Below are 25,245 nucleotides of genomic sequence, written 5' to 3'. Positions count from 1 at the left end.
TTTTAATCAAGTTTTTTGGTGTAGAATTTATTTGATATGGAGTCAAAATTATTAGGCCCGTTTGGAACAAATTATTATTTCTTGTATCTTGTGCATGAATGTTTAAGATAAAAGCGAATAAAATACTTCTTTTCTTTTAAATAATCTGATGCCAATTTGGAACCGGAATTTCTTAGGTTAAATTTTCTACAAATTTGACAAAGAGACTTCTCATTTACTCAGAAATCGTATCATTGTCTCGATACTTCTGAACCATTTTTATATCATTTTTTATAGTTTTCTAGGGTTAAATAAACCGTATCAATAACCTATTTTTATCTTCGATCCGTTTAAGGAACACATTTTGAGAGCCGTAAATCGTTTCCTATTCCCATGAGATAGTTCCATTTTTTTTCTTTTTCTCGGGATTTTCATCCCGAAGGATGATTCATCCCTCGATAGTTCCATATAAAGAATCTTCCCAGCCGTCACCCATCATTGCGCATTAATGCCACTTCCAGATCCAATTGCAAACACTCTGTTACTGTTATGACCCGAATGGACAAATAAACAGTGCAATCGCTATCCGATTCTCAAACGAAAATTGTTGGGGTAGTTTCAGGAACCTTTTTGAGCAATCAAACACACGATGGTTGTTTGTGAATGTATAGCTAAAACTATGACAATTTTATTAGTGGGTGGTAAATGTCTTATGTACTTGCAACTTACAATTTATGGTTTCCTGCCTAATAGGTTCTAACCTCCAAACTAAGTTGACACCTAAGTGCTCGAATATCGGGAAAAATCTATTTGTGGGATCTTGTATTAGTCCAACTAAATTTCCGTTAATATTCATCGGAAGTACTTACGGTGTTATGCAAACGCATATATGTGTTTCCCAAAAAAGTAATAATAAAGCACAAATGCTTATAAAAGTTGCCCACAATTTAGGATGATGACTTTCAATCTTTATCTTCTTCACAATTCTTTATTCTTCCTCTCCATCTAAATCTGTCAAAAAAGGAGCAATAACGTCGTCAGTTTCTGCCCATTGGTGGGGTCGGAAGACCGGGCGTAGTTGCCGTAACATCCCCCCGCCCGTAAGAAAGGTCGGTGGACGCACTCGACGATCTTGGCTTACCACATTCCATGTCTAAACGCGCCAACTTAGCTACTGGTCGTTTTAAAACACCATGGGTCGTCTGTATAATCGCCTGTCGCCGCCTACCGTCCTTCGCTTCGATGACTTCCAATACACGTCCACGCAGCCAACAATTCCTTTCCGCTTCGCTAATAACAATCACCAGGTCTCCTTGTTCAATGGGCGCTACATCGATAAACCATTTTGTTCGACGAGCAATAGTCGGAAGATATTCTCTGACCCATCTCCTCCAAAACTGGTCTACCATCGTGTTGAGCTGATTCCAATTATTGCGATGCGCCATGCTGTCGTCGGCCAACGGTTTTGGGTTTTGAGTTACTCCGTTGGAACTTAGTAAAATGAAGTGGTTAGGTGTTAAGGCCTCTTGAGATTCACTTTCAATCGGGATGAAGGTAAGAGGACGTGAATTTACCACACCCTGAGCTTCCCTAACTATCGTCGCTAGGGTTTCATCATCCGGATTCCGCAACGTCTGCATCGCTGCCATCGCCACTTTTACGGAGCGCACCAAGCGTTCCCAGGCGCCGCCCATATGTGGTGCTGCCGGTGGGTTGAAGATCCATTTTGTATAAGCGTTTGTGAAGCATTCTGCTAGCTGTTTCGAATCGACTGCGTTTTTAAGTTCATTGCTTGCTCCTACGAAATTTGTTCCGTTGTCACTATATATTTCTAGCGGCGAGCCATGGCAAACAATGAATCGCCGTATAGCCATTTTGCAAGATTCGGTCGTCAAGGAATGAACAATCTCAAGATGGACGGCACGAATCGTTAAGCATGTAAAGAGTGCCACCCATCTTTTCACCACACTTCTTCCTACGCGCACGTTCAGTGGCCCAAAGTAGTCCAAGCCAATGTGGGTGAAAGGTCGGACGAAAGCTTGTAATCTTGCTTCTGGAAGCGCAGCCATTCTCGGGGTCGTGGGTTTCGCTTTTTTTATTTTGCACTGCGGACATGATCTAGACACCTTTCGAACAAGACTTCGAAGGTTCGGAATGTGAAAACGCTGCCTACATTCGTTAACCACGGTTTCTCCGTTTGCGTGAAGGTAACGTTTGTGAAGCGCCTCTAACATCAGCCGGGTGACAACATGTTCCTTAGGTAAAATTATCGGAAACTTGGTATCGAACGATACATAGGACGCAGCAATAATGCGGCTCTCTAATCGTATAATTCCGCGTTCGTCTAGGAATGGTGAGAGCCTAAACAACTTGCTGTTTCTGTTCAGTGTGCTCTGGGTGCGTGTTTTACTTCCTGATTGGCTCTTCTCTAACAGTGCCGACAATTCTTGAAAATACACTTCTTTTTGAACTAATTTAAAAATTATATCTTCCGCTCTAGTCAGTTCCTCACTCGTTACAGGTCCCATGACGTACGATACCTTCTTAGCCTTCGCGCGCAACATGTCGAAAAATTTGAGAATAGTTGCCACAGACCGCCACAGCGTCTGCCAAGAAGAAAAGCGCTCCCATCGAATCAGCTGAAAGAAGCTCCGCGCGGAAAAGTGATGCAAGCACTCTGCTAATTCCTCCGTAGTTTCTATGCTAATCTTACAGTCGGTTGGCCACTCGCCCTCTGGGTGATATAAAAACTGTGGGCCTCGAAACCATCTAGATTCGTTCGAAAAGTTTGGACCTTGTCCCCACTTCGTAGCATCGTCAGCCACATTCTCCTTCGACGGTATCCATCTCCAATCGTCTACACTAGATTCGGTCAAAATTTCCCCAATTCTACACGCCACGTACTGTCGATAACGCCTATGGTCTGATTTTATCCACGATAGCACAGTTTGCGAGTCGCTCCAGTATACGGTTCTGCTGATTGACAGTCTGTGAAACTCTTTGATCAATTTTTGCAACCGAACTCCCAGTACCGCTGCTTGAAGCTCCAGTCGTGGTATAGACACGGTTTTCAATGGCGCAACCTTCGATTTTCCGCTAACGAGAGCGCAGTGTATGGAACCTTCGATTTGAGCTCGCAGAAAAGCTACACTGGCATAAGCTTGTTCACTCGCATCGCAGAAAATATGAAGCTGTATATCTTTGACACTGTCTTTCGGGTAATTCGGAAAGTAACAGCGTGGTATCTTTGCCTCCGACAATTTCTCAAACTGTTCCGTCCACTGTATCCAACGATCTCTCAGCTCTTCCGTAATTTTCTCATCCCAGTTCGTTTTGGTCTTCCAAATATCTTGGATAATAATCTTGCCGTGAACGATGAAGAACGCAAGTAGCCCGAGTGGATCAAAAACCGACATAACAGCTCTCAAAACCTCTCTTTTAGTGGGGTGCACGACGCTTAAGTTATTGTTCAGAGAAAAGATGAATACATCATCCGACCGACGCCACAACATGCCCAAAACACGTTCCGTACTTCTGTCCAAATTTAAATTTTTAGTGTCCGCCAAATCTCGTTCTCCTATTTGTTCAAGAAACTGTGGAGAATTGGAAAGCCAATTATGTATCTTGAAGCCCCCTTGAGACTGGACATATTCAACGTCGGCCGCCAGCTTGCATGCCTCTTGTACGGTGTCTACGCTGTCCAACCAATCGTCCACATAATGGTGTTTGATGATGGCTTCAGCTGCATCAGGAAACTCCTCAGCGAATTCCATTGCGTTCCGGTTCTTGACGAACTGCGCTGAGCTCGGAGAACACGAGGATCCGAACGTCGCCACATCCATGAAGTATGTTTCAATAGGTTCGTCTGTATTGTTCCGCCACAAGAGGCGCTGCGAATTACGATCCTCTTCCCGAATCATCACCTGGTGGAACATCTCGCGAATGTCCGCGCAGATTCCAATCGACCGCTCTCGAAAACCGAATAGTACACCTGGTAATGAGTTCAACAAATCGGGACCTTTTAACAGCATCGTATTCAGCGAAACTCCTTGCACCTTTGCCGCTGCGTCACAAAATATGCGAATCTTTGAAGGCTTCTTGGGGTTTAGGGCTACTCCTAGCGGTAAATACCACGTTCGTTTGGCATCGGCCGCAGCCAATTCTTCCGGGGTGGCCTTATGGATGTATCCCTTCCTGAGATAGTCCATCATCTGCTTCCTCACACTATCTCCGATGACTGGGTTGCTCCTCATTCGACGCTCCAAGCATCGATGTCGACGTTCGGCCATTTTTCGACTTTCGGGAAATTCAAAGTCGTCATATTTCCAGAGAAGACCGGTTTCAAACCTCTGACCTCGACGTTTCGTAGTTTGCTCCATAATTTTGTTCGCTCGTAGATTTTTTTTAGACTGTGGTTCGGGGCTGTTCCATATTCCACTAATTTCCATCGAAAAAAAGTTCTCCACCATGTTATGAAGTTCTCCATCGCACTTGCATTCGCTAATATGGAAACTGCCTGCTCTCCTGGTACCTTCCCCGATGGCTCCGTAAACTGACCAACCCAATCGACATTTTGCAGCAATAGGCTCGCCTGGTTCTCCTTCTCGTATTCTCAACGTCGCTCCAATGTGAGAATTATCGTTTCCGATCAACACCCGAGGCTTAACATTCTGGTAATCCTGGATAGGTAATCCTTGGAGATGATGATACTTTTCAAGCAACTTTGCGTAACACATCGACTGGTTAGGCAACTCTAGACCACACACTGTCCGCACTTCGATCGGGAACTTCTGTGACTTCCGTGTACCTCTTATCTCCAGGCTAACTCGTTGAGATTTCGCTTCGCTGCGTGTAACGTTGCCGGTCCACTGAAGACACAATGGGGCCGGCTCTCCTCGGATCTCCAATTGCGATGCAATATCCTCATCCAGTAGCGTCATGGAAGAACCATCATCGATGAACGCCAAAACTTCGACTGATCTACCGTTTCCATATAACGTGACCGGCAGCATCCTGAAGAGCGTAGATTGTTCCGATTGGTGGAGATTTATTACTGCTGTTGATGTTGTTGGTGTGTTCTCGGAATTCACGTTCGCGATATGTAACATAGAATGATGTTTTTCCTGACAACCATTAACTTCGCACGTTCTTGAAGACTTGCAAGGTCTTCGTCCATGGTAGCCCAGACAAACTTTGCAAACTCCCAGTTCCCGAATTTTCGTCCAGCGATTTTCAACAGTCAGTCTCTTGAACTCCGAACAATCCCGTACGCGGTGATCTGGATTTTTACATATGAAGCATGATGGCCCAGCTTGGGACTCGCTTTTCACAAAAGGCCTATTCCCAGTAGAAATATGGTTCCGTTCTCCAAAACCTGATTCTGCGTCCTCCGGGAACGAATCCAGTTCCGTATGCACGCCGAGAAAATGTCTAGTGTTAAGCTTTTCTGCCTTACTGCCCCGTTGAATCGAATTAGCACCTGGCATTTGGATCCTCAAAGTGACTCTCGAAGCTGCTGTGACGAGTTGTGACATAAATGAAGAAAACGTGCTTAAATCGTAGAATTCGAAACGCATTGTGTACAGAGCCCAATCTAGCTGCAAGTTCGTCGGAAGCTTTTCCATAAGCTCGAACAGAAGTGTGGGGTTATTAAGATGAGCAGTTTGTTGAGCGGCTTCCAGATGAGTACACAAATTTTTGACCGCCATTCCAAAGGTAATTAGGTCGGATAACCGATCAGATTTGGGTGCAGGAATTTGTCGTATTTTTTGCAGCAATGAGTGTACTAGTACTTCCGGTCTTCCGTAAAGGGTACGCAGAGTTTCAATGATGCTAGGTACTGCAGACGGCATCATTAGTTGGCTCTGAACCATTTGTCTCGCTGGTCCTTTCAAACATTTTTGTAACCTTAGCAAATTTTCATCATCAGAGTAACCACATGCGGCCGAGGTATTTTGAAACGTACAAATAAATAAAGGCCAATCTTCCGGTGTACCATCGAACTCAGGTAATTCCTTCGATCCCAGTTGCCGAGCTGATAGCTGCTGGTGTGTAGGATTATAATCCCTTACTCCACGATGTCTGCTTCCTGTACGTTGGTATTGAAAATCACCTTCTCCGTCTCCACATATCACACTGGCTTCGTCTCCACACGAACCGCCACGTTGAATCATCATCGGTTTCGTGGCATTCGCTAAACGTTCTTCGTCTTCACGTGCTTTCGTCGCACCAAAAGCTGGTTCATCATACCACCTCGGAGGATTACGTACCAGGTCTCCCAACACTTTCGATTCGCAATAGATTTGATCGCGAGATAAACGATTCGTTGGAAGTTGAGTACTTTCGCGCATGTCGTGGGGAAAAGGCGGAGTATGTTTATCGACCGCGTGAAAGGGTTTCGGGTCTATAACGTTACTTGTCCTGATAGGAGAAATATCAAGAGAATAATCTCGATGTCGATGTATCGGTACCGCTTGATATCCTAGCTTTTCCTCTACAATATTTACTACCTGTCTAGAAGCTTTCGGAATCGCACCTAATTTACGGGAGCCTATCTCTACGCTTTCACCAACTGCGCCCTGTTGGCGTCGTTCGTCCCTCGTCGCTAACAATTTGACTTGTTGTGGCCTACCTTGCGTTTTTGGTATATTATCTAATTCTATCGGATTCGATACTATTTTCAGCTCACTCAGTTTCTTCTGCGTCGTAGCTTCGGTTCGAATATGCCACTGTTGAACCTTCCGGATACTGCTCAGGATCGACTTTTGGCTCTTAGCATCGTTCTCAGCATTTTCTTCCTCTTCAAGACGTTTAAATTTCTCCCGGTGAAAGGCCTGGTCCAATTCCAGTTGTCGTCGTTCGAATTCCATCTCGTTTTCCGATTGTTTTGCTCGACGTTCCAAGTCGAGTTGCTTCTGCAGCAAAACTCGTTCGGCCTCAAGCTTCTTCATATTCAATCGCAGACGGGATCGTGCGGTAGATACCGAGGAACCTATTCTCGAACTAGTCGAACTGCTTACCGAAAGAGGTGGTTGTTCCTTTCGAGTCTTCTCCGTAAGCGTGGGTACGGCAACAAGTTTGCATTTGGGGCAAACGAAACTCTTGTCGCTAACACTATCTCCTACGCCGACGCAATGGTAATGGTACCAAGCGTCACAAGCATCGCACATCACCATCCTATCCGTGTCCGCTTCCTCACAGGCTTGACAGCTACTGGTGGTTCCAGCCTGGGTGCCCAACACCGTGTCATCTTCCTGAGGGAGCTTCTCAACTATCTTACTTCCAGACGGCATCTTGGACATAAATTTTTTAGAATGTTGGGGTAGTTTCAGGAACCTTTTTGAGCAATCAAACACACGATGGTTGTTTGTGAATGTATAGCTAAAACTATGACAATTTTATTAGTGGGTGGTAAATGTCTTATGTACTTGCAACTTACAATTTATGGTTTCCTGCCTAATAGGTTCTAACCTCCAAACTAAGTTGACACCTAAGTGCTCGAATATCGGGAAAAATCTATTTGTGGGATCTTGTATTAGTCCAACTAAATTTCCGTTAATATTCATCGGAAGTACTTACGGTGTTATGCAAACGCATATATGTGTTTCCCAAAAAAGTAATAATAAAGCACAAATGCTTATAAAAGTTGCCCACAATTTAGGATGATGACTTTCAATCTTTATCTTCTTCACAATTCTTTATTCTTCCTCTCCATCTAAATCTGTCAAAAAAGGAGCAATAACGTCGTCAGTTTCTGCCCATTGGTGGGGTCGGAAGACCGGGCGTAGTTGCCGTAACAAAAATCTTTGGGGCAAGGACGAAACCATTCGAAACTATATCGCGTCTTCGTCCATTTTCAACCCACTAACTTAACTTGGAGGGAACCCTCCTCTTTGTTTTACTACACCCGGAGAGTAAAGTCCGAAGAAAATTGAATTTATTCACAAACAAATTACGACAACATAAAATTCTCATAATCGTAAACCGAATGGTGAAAGCGAAAACAACATCAAAAAGCAATAAAATCGAATTATCCTTTCCAACGCTGCCAGGGCTGGGTTGAGCTGGGTTGGGTTGTAGGTCTGGTCCCGATGCAATGGGATGAAACTTTCACCGACCGGAAACTCTCACGATATTAGATACAGAAAGATACAACTTCCCTAGAACCTGCAATGATGGCCGCTTCAGCCAAGGGAAATCCGAACTTGTGGTGGTAAAAAATCCATGATTGGGTGTAGCTTGAGATTTTTAAAGAGCGTCAACGTCGAATTGATTCCTAAAGCTTCAATCACACAATAATAAATAAATTCCAAACTGAGGTTCGCAGTCTAAAAAAATATTTTTACTATAACTTTACCAACAGGAAAGATGTTATTATGAACTTAAAACATAGTTTAATAAAGAGTAATTGGTTAAATTGGCGTTCCCAATTAAAAAAAAAAGTGGCTCCAGAGAGTACAATAACAGAAATTTTAAATAAGTTACTCTAATCATATAGCTTTTGAGGCACATATTTGCAAAACGAATATGCAACTAAAAACAATCCATTCGATTTCAGAAACACTTTTATTTTGTTGTTGTTTTTATAGGAGTAGCTTTCTTCCACGTGCAACTAAAATCCTACGAACGAGGGCAATAGACTATTTCAACGACCTCTAGAGTGAAAAGGAAACTAACTGCCTTTTCCTGATATCGGTTATCTGAAGGAAGAAGATTGTTTTAAAGCTAGTCGAATACTTGAAGCATTTCCGCTCAAAAGAATTGGTAACTAAATAGAACAGGAATAGAAAAAAAAACATCTGCACTGAAAATTTGAGCGAAGAAGAAAGAAGCAAAAACGAAAACACGAGTGGAGTATCGAGGGATTCGTTTTATGGGTATGTGATTGTTTGTCTGTTTTCACTGACTTGTAAGCAATTATAGAGAGTCAGCTCTGCCAAATGTTTGTCGAGTTCAACTGGTTAGGTGCCAATTTTGGCTGCATCCTAATGTTTTTAATTGAACGGAAAAGCTTTTTTGACATTTAACAACGATTCTCAATCTATACAGCAAATTTTTTTTTTTTGCTGGAAACCAGTAAAATTTTGCTGGTTTTTGTCCCGTTGACTTTCCAGCAAAATTTCCAGCAATTTAAATTGCTGGAAAAAACAGCAAAAGTAAATGCTGGATTCCAGCAATTCAAATTGCTGGAAAATCAGCAATCCAGATTGCTGGAAACAAGCTATTTCTTTCAACACAACCGGCAGTATTTAATTTCAAATTTTTATTTCAATTCAAAATTAAAATTTAATATTGGCTGTGCATATAATAAGCAATCAAAACAATTATTTTCTCCCATTTTCAACTAGGGATTTATTTATTTCCAAAATAAACCTTTTTTTTACAACTTTTTAACACCGGCTCTAGGGTGGCAGCTTTGTGCCAAAGTGTTGAACATGTTGATCATCCGCCACCTGTAAAAATAGTTTTGATTTGTATCATTTATGGAATATCTACCTGTACAATAAATACATACCCTTGACTTGATGCCTACTTGCTAGAATATAGAGGAAAAAAAATAAATTAATTAATAATAAGTCTCACCTTGCTTCAGCGCACGAAAACAAACAGACTCCAATTTGACAACTCTATTGCTGATTTTCCAGCAAACTAGATCAATTGCTGGAAAGTCCAGCAATTTGAAAATCAATTGCTAATTTTTCAGCAAAAAAGAAAGGAACACAACCGAATGCTGAAAAATCCAGCAATTAGAAAACCGATTGCTGGTTTCCAGCAAAATTTTGGATTGCTGAACCTTTCCAGCAATTTTTTTGCTGGAAATCGAGGCAAAAATTTACTGTGTATATTTTTATAGTATTGAAATTTTGAAATGCTTTGAATACCTCAAAAATCATGTAAAATCTTTAAAGAAAAAAAGGGATGTTCTAGCATGCCTAGGGTTTGTTTTTTAAATTCAATTATTTTTAGGATTTCATTGAATTCTACAATTAGCTGGTCATCTTCTGGTAGTTTCAACGCCTTTTTCGCAGTCGTGGTTTTCATTTCCAAGGACCCAAAAAAAATCCTCTACACCCATTTCTGTGATCTCGACATGGAGGTTTTGTATGCTGTCCTTCCATTGCGAGTTAATTTTACGACATTTCAAGTTCGTAATTCTATTATGTGTTGTGAGCTTATTTGGTTGAAAAATTCTCCTGAATCAAGGCAATCGAAAGATTCCCTTTAATTAGTACCGTGGTTCCGTAGGGAACCTTTCGATTGCTTTGACTTAGTAGTTCGTAATGACACTCATAAATAGAGTATGCATATCAGCAGAGCAGGTAGGCTTGAGCTCGTTTTTGGTCAACAATCCTAAGAAAGTTCTAATGAATTTGAATGAAAAGCATATGAAAACTTTATCCACTCAATCAAAAACCAACGATTTTTTAATTTTTTTTTTTAAATTTTGGCAATTTTGGGCCTGGTATAAAAGCAAAAAAGATCAATTTAGAAAATAAATCCTAAAAAACCAAAAAGTTTAACGTTTTGTAGTCATGACGTCAAGCGCTCATAATTTTAAAACAACCTGAAAAAAAATTTAATGTAGCAATTCTGGTATTCGAAGCTGTATGTACAGTTTGATGATTTCAAAATCTTCAACGCTTATAACGGGAAAATATAGGCAAATCCAGGATTTCATGAGAATACACTGCCGGCCATAAGTTTGGGATCCCTCCCTAAAAATATGCTCATTTCGTTTGGCCATATATCAACCATCTTTTGACAAAATGCATATCTATTAATCTCTTATCTTTAGGCTTATGAGTTGTAATTGCTTTGTGGATATTTTGGTCAAATATTTTTCAGACAAACTCAATTAAAATTTGAGCTTAAGATGAAATCACCTTAACAGATAATCAATACGTTGTTTGATAACAGAGATACGCCCGAAATAAAATTGCATATTTAAGATGGCTGATTTCAAACTTTTGGCCAATGCACAAAATTCATCAAATATGTTTTTAAAAGTATAGAATAAGTGCAACTAAAAACTCCAAGCTACGTTTAAGTCATAAAATGCTTATTTGTTTACATTTTATGACTAAAAAGTAGCTTTGGCCAAATACATTATATCAAGGTTTAGATCCCAAACTTTCAGATGAGATAAAAAGATGTCAAAGATGGCTGACATATTGCCGAACAAAATTTGTATATTTTTATGGGGTGGTGATTCAAAACTTATGGCAGGTAGTGTACACATTAATTTATTAAATATCCCTTTATATTGTTATAAATATCCGAGCAAGTCCTGCAAATACCGGACGATCTGGCAAGCTTTATCATGAACAATTACTCTAAATATGACAAAACTCGAAAATGAGAATTTTATCAAAATTTGTTCAAAAACAAGTTTTTACTTTTGGAGTAGATTTTTTTCGTATAAAAGAAGTGTTTTTTCCAAAACCATTCACAAAAGAATATTATGTTTATTCTGGTTATAACTTCCACATGAAACTGAAAAAGTGAGTGTTTATGAGGCCGGAGAAAGTTTTTATTACGCCTCTACTTCTTATTAGAAATGGGATGGAATCTATTAATAAAAAAAAAAATTGCATAACCTGAGAACCATTCAAGCAAATGGTACCGAGTAGAGGGTGAATGACCACGAAGGTTAAAATCCTCTTTAAATAAATAAAAAATAGAATAGAATAGAATAGAAATGGTACCGAATTCGGTAGGGGAGAGGATTTGGCTACGAGAAATATTTCTTTGAATGTTTGCTACCCCTTCTTTTTTCAGAGGGGAAATAGGAAGGAAGGAGTGGGCTCACTTACAATTTTACCATAACTCGAGAATAAGTCACGAAAATACGGTAAACCGGTAAAACCGTCCATTTTCTCAATACCGGAATACCGACTTTTGGGACGGTAAAAAACCGGTATTTCCGGTAAATTTTTCATCATTATTTGGCTTTCTTTTTTTTTAATTGACACATCTAAATGTTTTTTTTACCAAATATTTATAAGTAAAAATATTCAAATTTTGTTTAATCAGCTTCAAAGTCCAAGCTCAATAAACCTTACTGCAAGGTTTATGTGAGATTTGATTAGGCCGAAACAAATTTCAAATTCTTGTTTTGTCACTCTCGGAGTTGGTAAATCCCAAGGGCGGGGGGGGGGGGGGGGGGTGGTGGTGTGTGATAATAAAAAATAATGTGAAAAACAAATAAATTAGAATAAATTTCACGAAAATTTGTATGCAACAAAGTTGCATACAATATCATTGCACGAAACCTAAAAAACAAGTAATTTTTTATCGAAAAATTCAATAAAATCAAGAATACAAAAGGTGAAATAACTTCCATCTTCCAAAATTTGTTTTTTCGTCTTGTAATCTTTTGGATTCTTGAATTTTTTTTCGAAATTTACATTAAATACTTGAAACTTTATTTATTTCCCCCTTCGGGTTTTTGGAAATTTTTAAGGGGGGGGGGGGGGGAGGCAAAAGAAGAAATTGATATTTGTTCCAGCCTTATTGCTAAAACTTGTCGATGTAACTTTTTGAATCAAAGCTTTTTTCATGAAACTTTACACATTTCAGTTCAGCTATCGAACTAACGATCCACAACATTTAAAGACGTACTATAAAAGTGTACAATGACTGAAAAAAAGATAGAACTCCAAGAAATTTAAGAATGCTTCACAATAATCACTATTTTTTTCATTGATAAGCTGGAATTTGGTAAAATTTGCAGGCCAAGTTTATCAAAATCATTCAAAGCGGTGTCGGCTTTCACAAACTTGAAATTTGAAACTAAAAATATTTACACCTGATTAGAAACTTCCTAGTTTGATTCAAATCATAAAATGTTTCAACAAAGTCAGCATTTCAATACATGTTTACATCAATTCTAACAAAACTTTCAACAGAGTCAGCATTTAAACAAATGTTAGACTGTTTGAATGATTTTTTTTTATCAATATTTTCAAGGTAATTGATGAAAATTTGTTATTTTTATTTTGAACGCTGTTGAAGAATTTTTTTCCGGGCATAGCAGTAACAAAGTTTTTATAAATTTGCAACAGTTATATAGCAACAAAAAGCGTATGGATCAGATCCAAACAACTATTTTTTTTGCTGAATTTTGACTGGTTCCACTAGTTTACAAAATTTAAAAAAAATCGTGAACTTGATTAACTGACCAACATTTTTAATGTGAAATCGGGCGCTGAATCCGAAAATGAAATTCAAAAAAATCTCAGTAGAGCCGTTTTTGAGTTATGCTCCAAATATGAAATTTCGAACCAATTAAAAAAGTTCTTGTACTTAGATTAAAATATCTCGGACGGCATAACAGTAATTTGAAATCCCTCTTTTGCATATTGAAGGTGAATAAGTTTTCTATCGATCATCTGAACACTGTTTTTGCGTTTGACCAACAGTATTGCTGATATTAGTGACTTCATGAGAAAAAAAATTATAAAAAACGCATTTTTTAGAGAAAATTTTGTTTCAACGAAAGTCTTAGACTCGATGGTAGCATTTAAAAAATCTGATTTTCTTTTGCGCTTAAATATCAATTCAAAACAAAGATTTCAAGTGGTTATTTATCAAAATCGGTTGAAAATTGAAGAAGTTATTGCTACTTTACAATAACTGAAATTTTTGGAATTTTTAATAATTTTACAAACCGCAGTACACTTATCATATTATAGGAAGAATGAAACATGATTAATCTCACTCGCTCCAAGTCAAAATTATTTATTAGCTTACCAGAAGGTCATATGCCAAGTTTCAGGAAGATCTGACCATAGGGAGGGGTTGCTTGAGTCTCAAACGTGAATAAAGTTTTGAGATATTTCGCCCAGAAGGAACGAAAAATACTGGTTTTTCATCAATAACTTTTTTCATCACTAGTTGATTGTTTTTTTATGGTTGATTTTCTTAAAGCCTAAGTTGAGACAAATATTTCACCCGAAGACTGTAACTCGATTGGATTTGAAACAGAAAAGTTATTGCGGTTCAAAGGCCGCAAATTTTGTCCAACACGCAATGAGTACTTTTTACGCATTGCGTTTTATACGACAATTTTCGACCAAAATACAATCTTTGAACCGCAATAACTTTTCTGTTTCAAATCCAATCGAGTTACAGTCTTCGGGTGAAATATTTGTCTCAACTTAGGCTTTAAGAAAATCAACCATAAAAAACAATCAACTAGTGATGAAAAAAGTTATTGATGAAAAACCAGTATTTTTCGTTCCTTCCGGGCAAATTACCTCAAAACATTATTCACGTTTGAGACTTAAGCAACCCCTCCCTATGGTCAGATCTTCCTGAAACTTGGCATATGACCTTCTGGTTAGCTAATAAATAATTTTGATTTGAAGCGAGTGAGATTTATCATGTTTCATTCTTCCTATACTATGATAAGTGTACTGCGGTTTGTAAAATTATTAAAAACTCCAAAAATTTCAGTTATGGTAAAGTAGCAATAACTTCTTCAATTTTCAACCGATTTTGATAAATAACCACTTGAAATGTTTGTTTTGAATTGATATTCAAGCGCAAAAGAAAATCAGATTTTTTAAATGCTACCATCGAGTCTAAAACTTTCGTTGAAACAAAATTTTCTCTAAAAAATGCGTTTTTTATAATTTTTTTTCTCATGAAGTCACTAATATCAGCAATACTGTTGGTCAAACGCAAAAACAGTGTTCAGATGATCGATAGAAAACTTATTCACCTTCAATATGCAAAAGAGGGATTTCAAATTACTGTTATGCCGTCCGAGATATTTTAATCTAAGTACAAGAACTTTTTTAATTGGTTCGAAATTTCATATTTGGAGCATAACTCAAAAACGGCTCTACGGAGATTTTTTTGAATTTCATTTTCGGATTCAGCGTCCGATTTCACATGAGAAATGACCTTCAGTTTACTGAGTTCAAAAATGCTGTAAACTAGTGTTCTTAATAGATTTTTATTTTTATTTGTTCGTTTTATTTTTGGGAAGGCAAACTTAATGCGATCACGACCTAGGTTGCGAGGAAAACATCCGTATTTTAGATTACAATAATATGTAATTCTGTGAGTCAACCAAAAATTTTGTGACAGTGTTTTGAGTTTATTAATATGTTAAGTAATTTCCACAACCTCACAGCGAAATTATGATAATAAAATGAAGTTCATAAATATTCTGATTATCATGAGGATAATGATAGATTCATGACAAAGGGGTAATTTGAAATATTACAAATATATTGCGCGTTAAAAATTCTGAGCATTTTGTGCCATTACTACCGCAATTAGACGAAACGTTTTGATGAATTCGATATACTTTGAATAATACCGGTTTTACCAGTTTTATCGGTTTTATAAATTACAAATACCAAAATACCGGATTTGAAAAAACCGGTAAATCCGACCACCCTAAAGGGGGCCCTTACAAATTTTTGCAACACTCGATAACTGATCAAGCGAGGGGAATCAAATTTGGTATGCGAAGGCATTTGAGTGAACGAAATGTTCTCAAGATGGTTTGAAGCCCTTCCCACCTTTCATAAGAAAAACATAGAGAAGGAGGGAGCTCCCATACAACATTTTGCGAACATATGGAACTAAATTTGGCATAATTGAATACGGAAAAAGACTCTATGGCAGTAAAGACCACCTTCCCTCTGATTCCAGTAAACAAATAGGAAGAGAAAAGGGGTCATTACCGTTTTGTTTCAAGATGTAGAGAGTTAATTAGTCGAAATGCACCGAATTTGGTATGGGATTGTATTTGGATACGAGAAATGTTTCTATAATAATTTGGGGCTCCCTTCTTCCATTGAGAGAAATAGGAAAAGGAGACGGGAGCGTCATACCTTTTTGTTGCATATCAATAGAATAAGTTAAACGAAAGAAACCAACTTTAGTAGGCGAGGGTTTTTGGGATGGATAAATGTTTCTACGCTTTTAAGAGAACCCTCCAGTGGGAGATGAATAAGGAAGAGAGGGGGTCTCATACATTTTTTTTGCATAACTCGATAACATTTTAAGCTAATGAGATCAAAACTGTCATAGAAAGAAAATTGGAATAAGATTTTGGAATCCTCTTTTTTTCATTGGGGAGCTTGAAAAGGGAAAGGGGTGTACCCATACTTTTTTTTAATGACTCGAGATATGATCAAGCAAATTTTGCATAGAAGGAATTGGGGCACGAGAAACATTTTCTTGATATATGAAACATTAACAACAATTTAACACAATTCGAACAATTTTCGAAAACTACAGAACCGATCATCGTGAAACTTGGATGTGTAGACATTTTTAAGACCGGAAAAAGTATCTATAAAACTTTTAAACCCCTCTGATTCACAAAAATCCTATACAAAATTAACATAAAATTAACAACATTTTAACCATACTAGGGATTTTTGGTAAAAATTGATAAACATGAGCGATTTGACATAATGAGATGATTTGCTGAATTTAACACACTTTTTGATTTTGTACAAGTTACTGTAAATACTGAATATTTTTCAATTTGAAGGTTTTATTTATTGTATTGAAGATCTCTCCTGTTTTTTCTTAAGGGTGGCTCCTTCAACTTTCAACCTTCAAAGTGACGAAGTTCAAAGTGACGTTGAAACTCAAGACAATCTGGAAGCTCAGATGCCTTTTTAAATAGTTCGCTCTTGAATATAGTTGAAATTTAATTTTAAATGAAGTAAGTTTTATTTTCAATATTTTTAACAAACTTATTTTTTTCCATGGAAGGGGTAGCAAAGCTCACTGGGTCAGCTAGTACTTTATAAATAGCAATATGATATATTTGAGATGAGTTATTGATTAGGAAAACAAGTTTTGCTGAAATTAAATGGTATGTTGTATTGAAAGACGAAGAGTTTTTTTTTATTAATGAGAATTTAACATACAAGTAATCAACGAAAATAATTGAAAGTGTTTTTCTATTCAGTTTAATAAATATTTTGACTCAGTGGGAAGAAAACTGTATTGAAAGGCTCTTTCCACTTTCAAACATCCATTTTTTTTAATTAAATGAGAAAATTTATTGTTTTACTGTTATAAAGATCCCTCCCATTCCCATCCCATATACAACCAAAACGTTAGGCATAACACTAATCGAAACATTTTTGATTAAAATTGGTAAAAAAAACGAGTTTTGTCATAGCTAGATGATTTGTTCAGCTGAAAAACCTCTGCAATTGATGTTAATGGGGGCTCTGAGTTAAACCAAAATTGAAATGGGAGGGTAACCTTTGGAAACGAGAAATGATTCAATGATTGTGTGTTCTCCTTTCTTCTTCCTTAGGAGAAATGGAAAGGAGGAGGAGAGCTTTCATACAATGTTTTACATAACTCGAGAGCTGATCAAGCAAATGAAACGAAATTTCACATGGGAGGGTATTTGAGTACGAGTGATATTTGTATGATGATATGGATGACTTATTTGAAAAAAATAAGGCATGGCAGGGTTTTTGGATACGAAAGTGTTTCTAGGCCTGTTTGAGACTCATTTCTTGTAGTGGGAAGGAGAAAAGAGGGTTAGGAAGCTCCAATTCTTTTATTATTAGGATAACTTTACTGAATCAAGCAAAATAAAGCAATTTTTCATGGGAGAGAATTAGGGTACCAGAAATAATCCTATGACGATTTGAGACCCCTTCATACATATCTACAGAAGGGAGATAGAAAAGAACAAAAAGGCTCGCATACAATTTCTTTTAAATTCAGAGGATCAAAGTAGTCGGCGAGAACAACTGACATTAAATTTTCAAGCTCCTAAAATTTTTCGAATAATTTCTATATTGTCTCAAAAGTTTTCACGAGTATTGAAAAACAATCAAATATATCAGCGCTTTCGAGTTTGTGGACATACATATCAACAAGAGTCAGGAAGATGAAGTATTGAAAAATCAAGTGAATGATCAATAATGGAGAAATAGGGTCCGGATTCTGTCAACTCAAAGAAAAATTTGGTCTGATTGCTGATTCCAGTAGAGTATCCTTGATTGTACAGTGGAAAATATCCAAGCTAAGTATTCTCTTTTATTAAATGTAACAATTTGAACTCTGAATTTGAAGAAACTGTATCTTACTAGTTGTATCTTTGAACGATAGTTAAATGATGTTCGATACAATGATGAGCCACTTTAAATTTTTAATATTTACCCTCATAGAGATAAATTCAACATATTTGGACATATCGAAGTTTAAACTTAAACAATATTCTGTCGGAATTTAATAGTTTTCAACCTCATAACAATAAAGTTAAAAATTTCAACATCCGTATAAAATTGCATATTAAAAAAGGTTAACTATGCATCGCATTTTTTCGGTATATCGTTGCAATTTGGAGTGCAAATTTATTTCCCTTTTGGAAACCCCTTTTTCAGTATTGCCTTTTTTTAAAACAATTTTGAGAAACAAAAAAAGCTATCATAGATGAATCCTCATTACAATCCTCATTACAATCCTCATTTTAATTTTTAGTGTAGAAATTCATAAAAAAAACAGTTCACAGTTCTTAAATGGTCAAATTATATTGATAAAAATCGTGAAAAACTTCAACTATTTTGTATGAAAATTACTAGTTATCGTTGATAGAGAATGATACTTTGAAATTTCAAAATATTCCAAGCGAGTGTTTTTAGCTTTCACTTACTTCATATGATGTGAAGAGAATCGATAACACAAGGCAACAAATTTTACATTTTTCCGAGGTGCAAAGAACTTGAGAACTAATTTGATTAATTTGCAATCAGTTTTTTTGTAGCAGCTCTTTCAAAATAACTTTGGAAAATGGGTAAAAAATCATTTAAACAACTAGTGAACTTTTTTTCGTAAAATTGTAGAAGATTTCAATGATTCCGAAATTAAAGGTTTTAATTCAATGACTAACTTTCCCCAAGATCGCGAGTAATTTTGATTTCTGAGAGAAAAATTATAGAAGTTTTCTTTTTGTTCATTTTTTGCAATTTGGCAACACACGGCAATTTCGATTAAATTTTTAAGAAATTTTGACCCAATTAAATCTTCGATATTTTTTAAACCATATGTCCAATCGTTTTGCAATCTTCAACAAACTTCTAAATGGAATAAAATCCTTAATAATAGATACTCGGAAGACTTTCTGCAACGGTGTCAGAAAAAGTTGCATCGTTATCTATAAAACTTTCTGAAAATTCTAGAATTTAATATTTTAAAGCTATAGGTAAAGCAGAACAAATTTTAATAACTTTGAGTTTGACTGTTCGTTTTTTAAAATCAATTCCAAAGCTGAATTTATTTACTAGAGTTGTTAAAAAAAATTGAAAATGTATTTAAAAGTATTGTTTATTAAAAACATTAATTTGTGCATTTTAAACAATAAAGCTCTGAAGATTTGTTAATTGTGAGGCAAAGGAGAGCAAAGAATCAAAAAGGTTTACAAAAAGGCAATAATAATAGAAAAGCAATTCGGAAAAAATTGTGTCTAAGTATTATAATTTATTTCAAGTTTATTTCAAATTACATTCCTTCTTCAACCATTTAAGCCCTTTTGCAATCTTTTTGCTTCAACAGGGATCACGGTTAGGAAAGAAAGGGAGAAATTTGAATGGTATTGATTTATCTTCAATATTTTACTCGATCCATTTTTTTTGTGGACATTTATCAAATGCCTCATAGGTATAGGAGTTTCCTTAGGAAATGTCTAGGAGCATAGGAGGTGTAAGAAAGTCATGATCGCACCATTTACCAAAATGGATCTCTCTACCTTTCTCAAACTAACACAACTCCTTCCTTGGATACTTGAAAATGGATTCGCAGACGTATAGACGGTTTCCATAGTTGGTGATACTAGCTTGTCTTTAGTTCTGACTTTTTCAAAAATTTATTATGCAATATGCAAGAGTGAAAGGTTGCTTGTTGAACTTGAAGAGTAACTTACTAACAATCCTTCCCTTTTCCCCTTATCATTAAATCATGTTAAAAGGGAGAGCATCAGTTTTATACAATGAGTATGGCTGCTAATCCCAAGCACTATTTTTTTGGACTTTGTGCAAAATTGATGGCCTCGATTAATCACGGAGTAGCAACCATAGGCGACGTGGAGCTTGTTCTGCTTAGCCACGCTAGCGATCATGGAATTCAAAATGTATAGTTTGAAATCAAATGAAAAAATACATAGTTTTTCTGGAATCTATTTTCAATAAAAAAAACTGTAAATGAAGCATTTAGAGTTCAATGATTTAAGGTGGATATGAGTAGTCAATAAAGCTATGCTAAGCTAAGCTTAGCATACAATTTCTTTTAAATTCATACAAGCCATCTATCCCTTCTTTTAGAGGGGAAACGAGAAAAAGAGGGAGGCTTTATTATATTTTTTTGCATAACTTGAAACAGATATTTAAAGTCAAATGATGCATGCATGCATTAAGCTACGAAAATTGTGCTCTACATTTTACGGGCAAGATGAGGGGAATTCCATACAAATAAAACATACATTTTTGCATAACAAAAGTGATTGAAGTAACAGTACTTATTCAAGATCTCGAAAAATGAGGATAATACCAAATTTCAGATAAGGTTCTAAAAACAGAAAAAAATCATTTCCAGAAAATTAAATAGAACTAATCTAAGAACTGATCTAAGGTCAGCTAGTTTTTGTTAAAACAGCAAACACGACACTTTATTTATCAAATTTGTCTTAAGAATGCATGCATACTTTCTGTTTATAATTTTTCTAAAAGATTTCTCATACTGGCCATCGAAAAAAAAATTCAAAAATGTTTTTCTGCACAATGAATAACAAAATTTATTTTTTATATAAAAAGTCTTGAAATATTTGGGTTCATGAGTTAAAACTTAGAGTCTGCACAACAATATTATAATTTTAGATTTCACAAAAAGAATATTTATAAAAGGTATAAGAACAGTTTTATTCTAGTGATAATCGTGAAACAAGTTGCAACACTTCGCGTTGCTGACAAAAAAAGGTTAACATGAAATTTATTTTACAAGAAAGTTTTTCAAGATCAAATCAATTTGAGCAAATTAAAAATGTTGGAGAGTGTAGCAGAAAGCTTCTTGGTAAGCTAGTTCGCATATGAAAATTTGAAAACCTAAACGTTGCTGGCAAAATTATTGAAAAAACCACGTAACGCAATGCTCAGAACGGGTTTCATACAAATTTAATGCTTTTCAATTCAAAAACTAACATATTCTAACACGTTAACATATATTTTCTTAGCGTTTGATTTAAAGGTCATGGTTTTGGACACAGGATGCCTGTAATGAATATCCCGCATTATTCGAAGCATCCATCAGGATCTTCCAGCGTTTCCGCATAGTGATTATGATAATCTCTTCAATTTTCGTTTGCCCTATTCCCCAATTTGGCACATCCTCAGCAATGATATCGGTTTGAAACTCTTTCCTTTTTTCTCTCAGCAGTCGCAATTTCCCTTCAGCGATGCATAATTATTTCGTCTCCTCGACACTGACACTGGTCGGGTCGGAAAATTGTAACCGAACCAGATGTGCCAACAACTATTTCATTAAAGCTTGATTGTATGACTCTTAACGGGCTCGCCAGCCACACGGGCGGAAGTGTAAGTGTTTCCCATTTAAACACTTTTTCTTCGCCACCCACTCGACTCTAAAGGTAACACGAAATCCTCAAACACCCCAGAGCGATAAAGGGCACAATTGTTTGTTTGTTCGTGGGTTTGTGCAAGAGGTGTGGGAGAAGGATTTGCGGAAATGACAATTTCGAAAAATAGCTTCGAGGAGCTTTTGTTTGCACTGCCAGCCACCACCGACTAATTGAATCGAATTAAATTCCAACCACCAGACATTGTACTAAATTCTACACGCCACATCGCATTCCTCTAATGTGCCGCCTTTCTGACTTTCCTGTTCCGGTTTTCCGCTCAATGTCATTGCTTATCTCTCTTCTGGTGTTCTGGTGTTGAGGGAATTCAATCGCGATCGGAATAAATGTTAATGACAATGTTATATTACTTGTGAACGAAAATGTAGACGATGACAATCGGAGCGGTAGGAGACGGGGGCAAAGGATCTGCTGGTCAATGTGAATTGCTTTAATAACCTTCAACCGAGTTTGATTGAAATTTGATTGATTACGGTTTCAGTGGAGGCCACCTGTGTTTAGATTGGTATATTCTATAGTCGTGGATATTTTACTACGATATTTATAGAATCTCTAAACTCCTCTAATATGATGATCATTTAGAATCCGGGCAGTTACAAACGCGTGTATCTTAAAACAATATTTGTTTGATCGAAAGACGTGAGCATTCTAGTTTTTGTATACTTCTTATCTATTTGACCCAAAATAATTTCAGAAAAAAATCATCAGTTCATGAGTTTTCAAGAAGTCAAAGAAAGATTTTCAAGGTGAAAAATTGTGCAAAAATATGTTTACCAGATGCAAAAGGATCTTAAATTTCTCGAAAATTCTTAAACTTAGACATCTGAAAAATAGACAAGGTAGTCATTTCCATTACCAAAACAACGCTGCCAAAAATTTTCATATTCAAACTCTAGGAATGTAGTTATTAACGCAATGAAGTTCCCGGACTTAAAATGATCATAGCTGTAGAAAGGGACTTTAGGCTAACAACCTACTGCTCCCGATTTTAAAATTGTTACGGAATCCGAAAGAAATGACCGACCTGGAACTTTGGCGACGACTTTTAGCATGAAAACACGGACACGAATTGGAACTTGGAATGTTTTGACCCTTGCCCAACAAGGTAAACTGGAACAACTTGCTAGAGAGGCTAGCCGCCTCAAGCTTGAAATTCTGGGACTGAGCGAAGTCCGTTGGCCTAATACTGGAGAACACAAGACACAATCCGGGCAAGTCCTGCTTTACTCTGGCATACGAGCAGAACATGCTACTCGGGAAAGAGGAGTTGGTTTCCTGTTAAGCCCGCAGGCCTACGCGGCCCTCATTAGATGGGAACCGATAAACGAAAGAATAATCGTAGCCAGATTCAGAACACGGGTTAGAAACCATACAATGGTCCAGTGTTATGCGCCAACTGACGTTGCCGACTTGCAGGAGAAAGAGCAGTTTTACAGTCAACTGAACAGCGTGGTTGAGAGAATTCCGAAGGGTGACATTCAAATCCATTTGGGCGACTTCAACGCAAAGATTGGCTCCGACAATCAAGACCTTGAGCGCATCATGGGGCGCCATGGCCTAGGACAGATGAGCGGAAACGGAGAGCTGTTTGTAGAATTTTGTGGCAACAACAACATGGTGATCGGCGGATCGCTCTTCCCCCATCGACCAGCACATAAAGTCACTTGGGTATCCCGAGATGGCCGAACAGAAAATCAAATTGACCACATCTGCATCAGCCGAAAATGGAGAAGGAGCCTTCTTGATGTCCGCAACAAACGAAGAGCAGACATTTGCATCTGACCATCACCTCGTCCTTGGCGAGATACGACTGAGAGTTGCGCGTGTCCAACGGCGCGAGGAGAAAGTCGGGTGTCGATACGACGTCCGCCGGTTGGAGAATCCAGAGGTGAAAAGGGCATACGTTGAACAGCTAGAATCCCGAGCCTCGGAGCTGCCGACAGACGGAACAGTCGAAGAACAGTGGTGTGGAATCAAGAATGCCTTTATCACGACGAGCCATGGTACTCTGGGTAAAGTTTGTGGAAGAGGGAGTGAATGGATGTCGGATGAAACTTGGAGGATGGTTGATGATCGGAGAAAGGCGAAAGTCGGAATTGAGCAAGCATGTACCGGGTCAGCCAAAGCAGCCGCCCGATTTCGATATGCAGAGCTGGAAAAGGCAGTTAAACGAGCTTGTAGACGAGACAAGAGAGTCTGGACAAACTCCCTAGCCGAAGAGGGAGAAAGAGCCGCCGCCAATGGAGATATCCGATTACTTTATGACATTTCTCGCCGCCTCAGTGGTGCAAGGACTAATGCAAGAATGCCGCTGAAAGACCGAGCAGGTCAGTTATTGACCGATCGAACAGATCAGCTCAAACGATGGACTGAGCACTTCGAACAACTCTTCCGAGTCACGAATAGCGATGGCCAACAAAACCCGCAGCTCGAAGCGCCAACAGTAAGTCGCATTAATGGCGTCAACTCGGAAGCGCCCTCGCTAGCTGAAATAGAAGCGGCAATCAAAAACATGAAATCCAACAAAGCACCTGCATCCCTGCTGAAATGCTGAAAGCCGACCCTGCCCTATCAGCACAAATGTTGCACCGTCTTTTCGCTGACATCTGGGATACTGCAACATTCCCGGCCGACTGGATGCAGGGTATCCTCGTAAAGGTCCCGAAGAAAGGAGACCTGACAGAGTGCGGTAACTGGCGCGGCATAACGTTGATCTGTACAACCCTCAAAGTACTCTGCAAAGTGATTCTGAACAGGATCCAGGAGAAAATAGACGCTACACTCCGACGGCAACAAGCTGGATTCCGATCCGGACGATCATGTGTGGACCACATCACTACGCTACGAATCATACTGGAACAAATCAACGAATTCCAGCACTCTCTTCTGCTGGTGTTCGTTGATTTCGAAAAAGCATTCGACCGACTTAACCATGAAAACATCTGGGCGGCTCTAAGGCGACGAGGGGTCCCAGAGAAACTAGTCCATCTCATCGAAGCACAGTATGAGGCATTTTCGTGCAAGGTCTTGCACGACGGTGTCTTGTCCGAACCAATCCCGGTAACTGCTGGAGTGAGACAAGGATGTATTCTATCACCGCTACTTTTTCTAATCGTAATGGATGAGATTCTGATTGGATCGATTGACTGTGCACCGAACCGAGGATTGCCGTGGAATCCTTCAACAATGGAGCAACTGAACGACCTTGACCTGGCTGACGATATTGTCTTGCTCGCCCAAACACAACCAGATATACAGAGCAAACTCGACGACCTCACCGAAAGTTCCAAGGCAGCAGGTCTCAAAGTCAATGTCGGAAAGACCAAGTCGATGGAGATCAACACAGGCAATCCCTCCAGTTTCATGGTAGCTGGACAACAAGTTGAGAAAGTTGAGTGCTTCCAGTATCTTGGTAGCCAGATAACGCCTGATGGTGGTACCAGAAAAGACATCGAAACCCGGATCAGAAAGGCCCGATTTGCGTTTGCGAGTCTCCGAAACATCTGGCGGTCACGCCAGATCTCTCTACGAACAAAAATCCGAATCTTCAACTCAAACGTCAAATCCGTATTGCTGTACGGGTGCGAAACTTGGTGCACATATGCGGTAACGACGCGAAA

General features: G+C 38.1%; 1 protein-coding gene across 1 annotated transcript; it reads right to left on the bottom strand.

Annotated features, from left to right (window-relative positions):
• Window positions 1-1,016: 1,016 nt before the first annotated feature.
• On the bottom strand, window positions 1,017-7,271 carry LOC129741562 (uncharacterized). Its single transcript, XM_055733302.1, has one exon. The coding sequence runs from the start codon at window positions 7,269-7,271 to the stop codon at window positions 1,017-1,019; it is 6,255 nt and encodes a 2,084-aa protein (XP_055589277.1).
• Window positions 7,272-25,245: the final 17,974 nt, after the last annotated feature.

This window comes from Uranotaenia lowii, chromosome 2 (assembly GCF_029784155.1).
Source record: "Uranotaenia lowii strain MFRU-FL chromosome 2, ASM2978415v1, whole genome shotgun sequence".
NCBI lineage: Eukaryota > Metazoa > Arthropoda > Insecta > Diptera > Culicidae > Uranotaenia > Uranotaenia lowii.
This window is presented reverse-complemented; position numbering and strand designations above follow the sequence as displayed.

Coding starts and splice junctions, on each gene's coding strand:
- LOC129741562 (XM_055733302.1), bottom strand. CDS start 7,271: ATGCCGTCTGGAAGTAAGATAGTTGAGAAGCTCCCTCAGGAAGATGAC.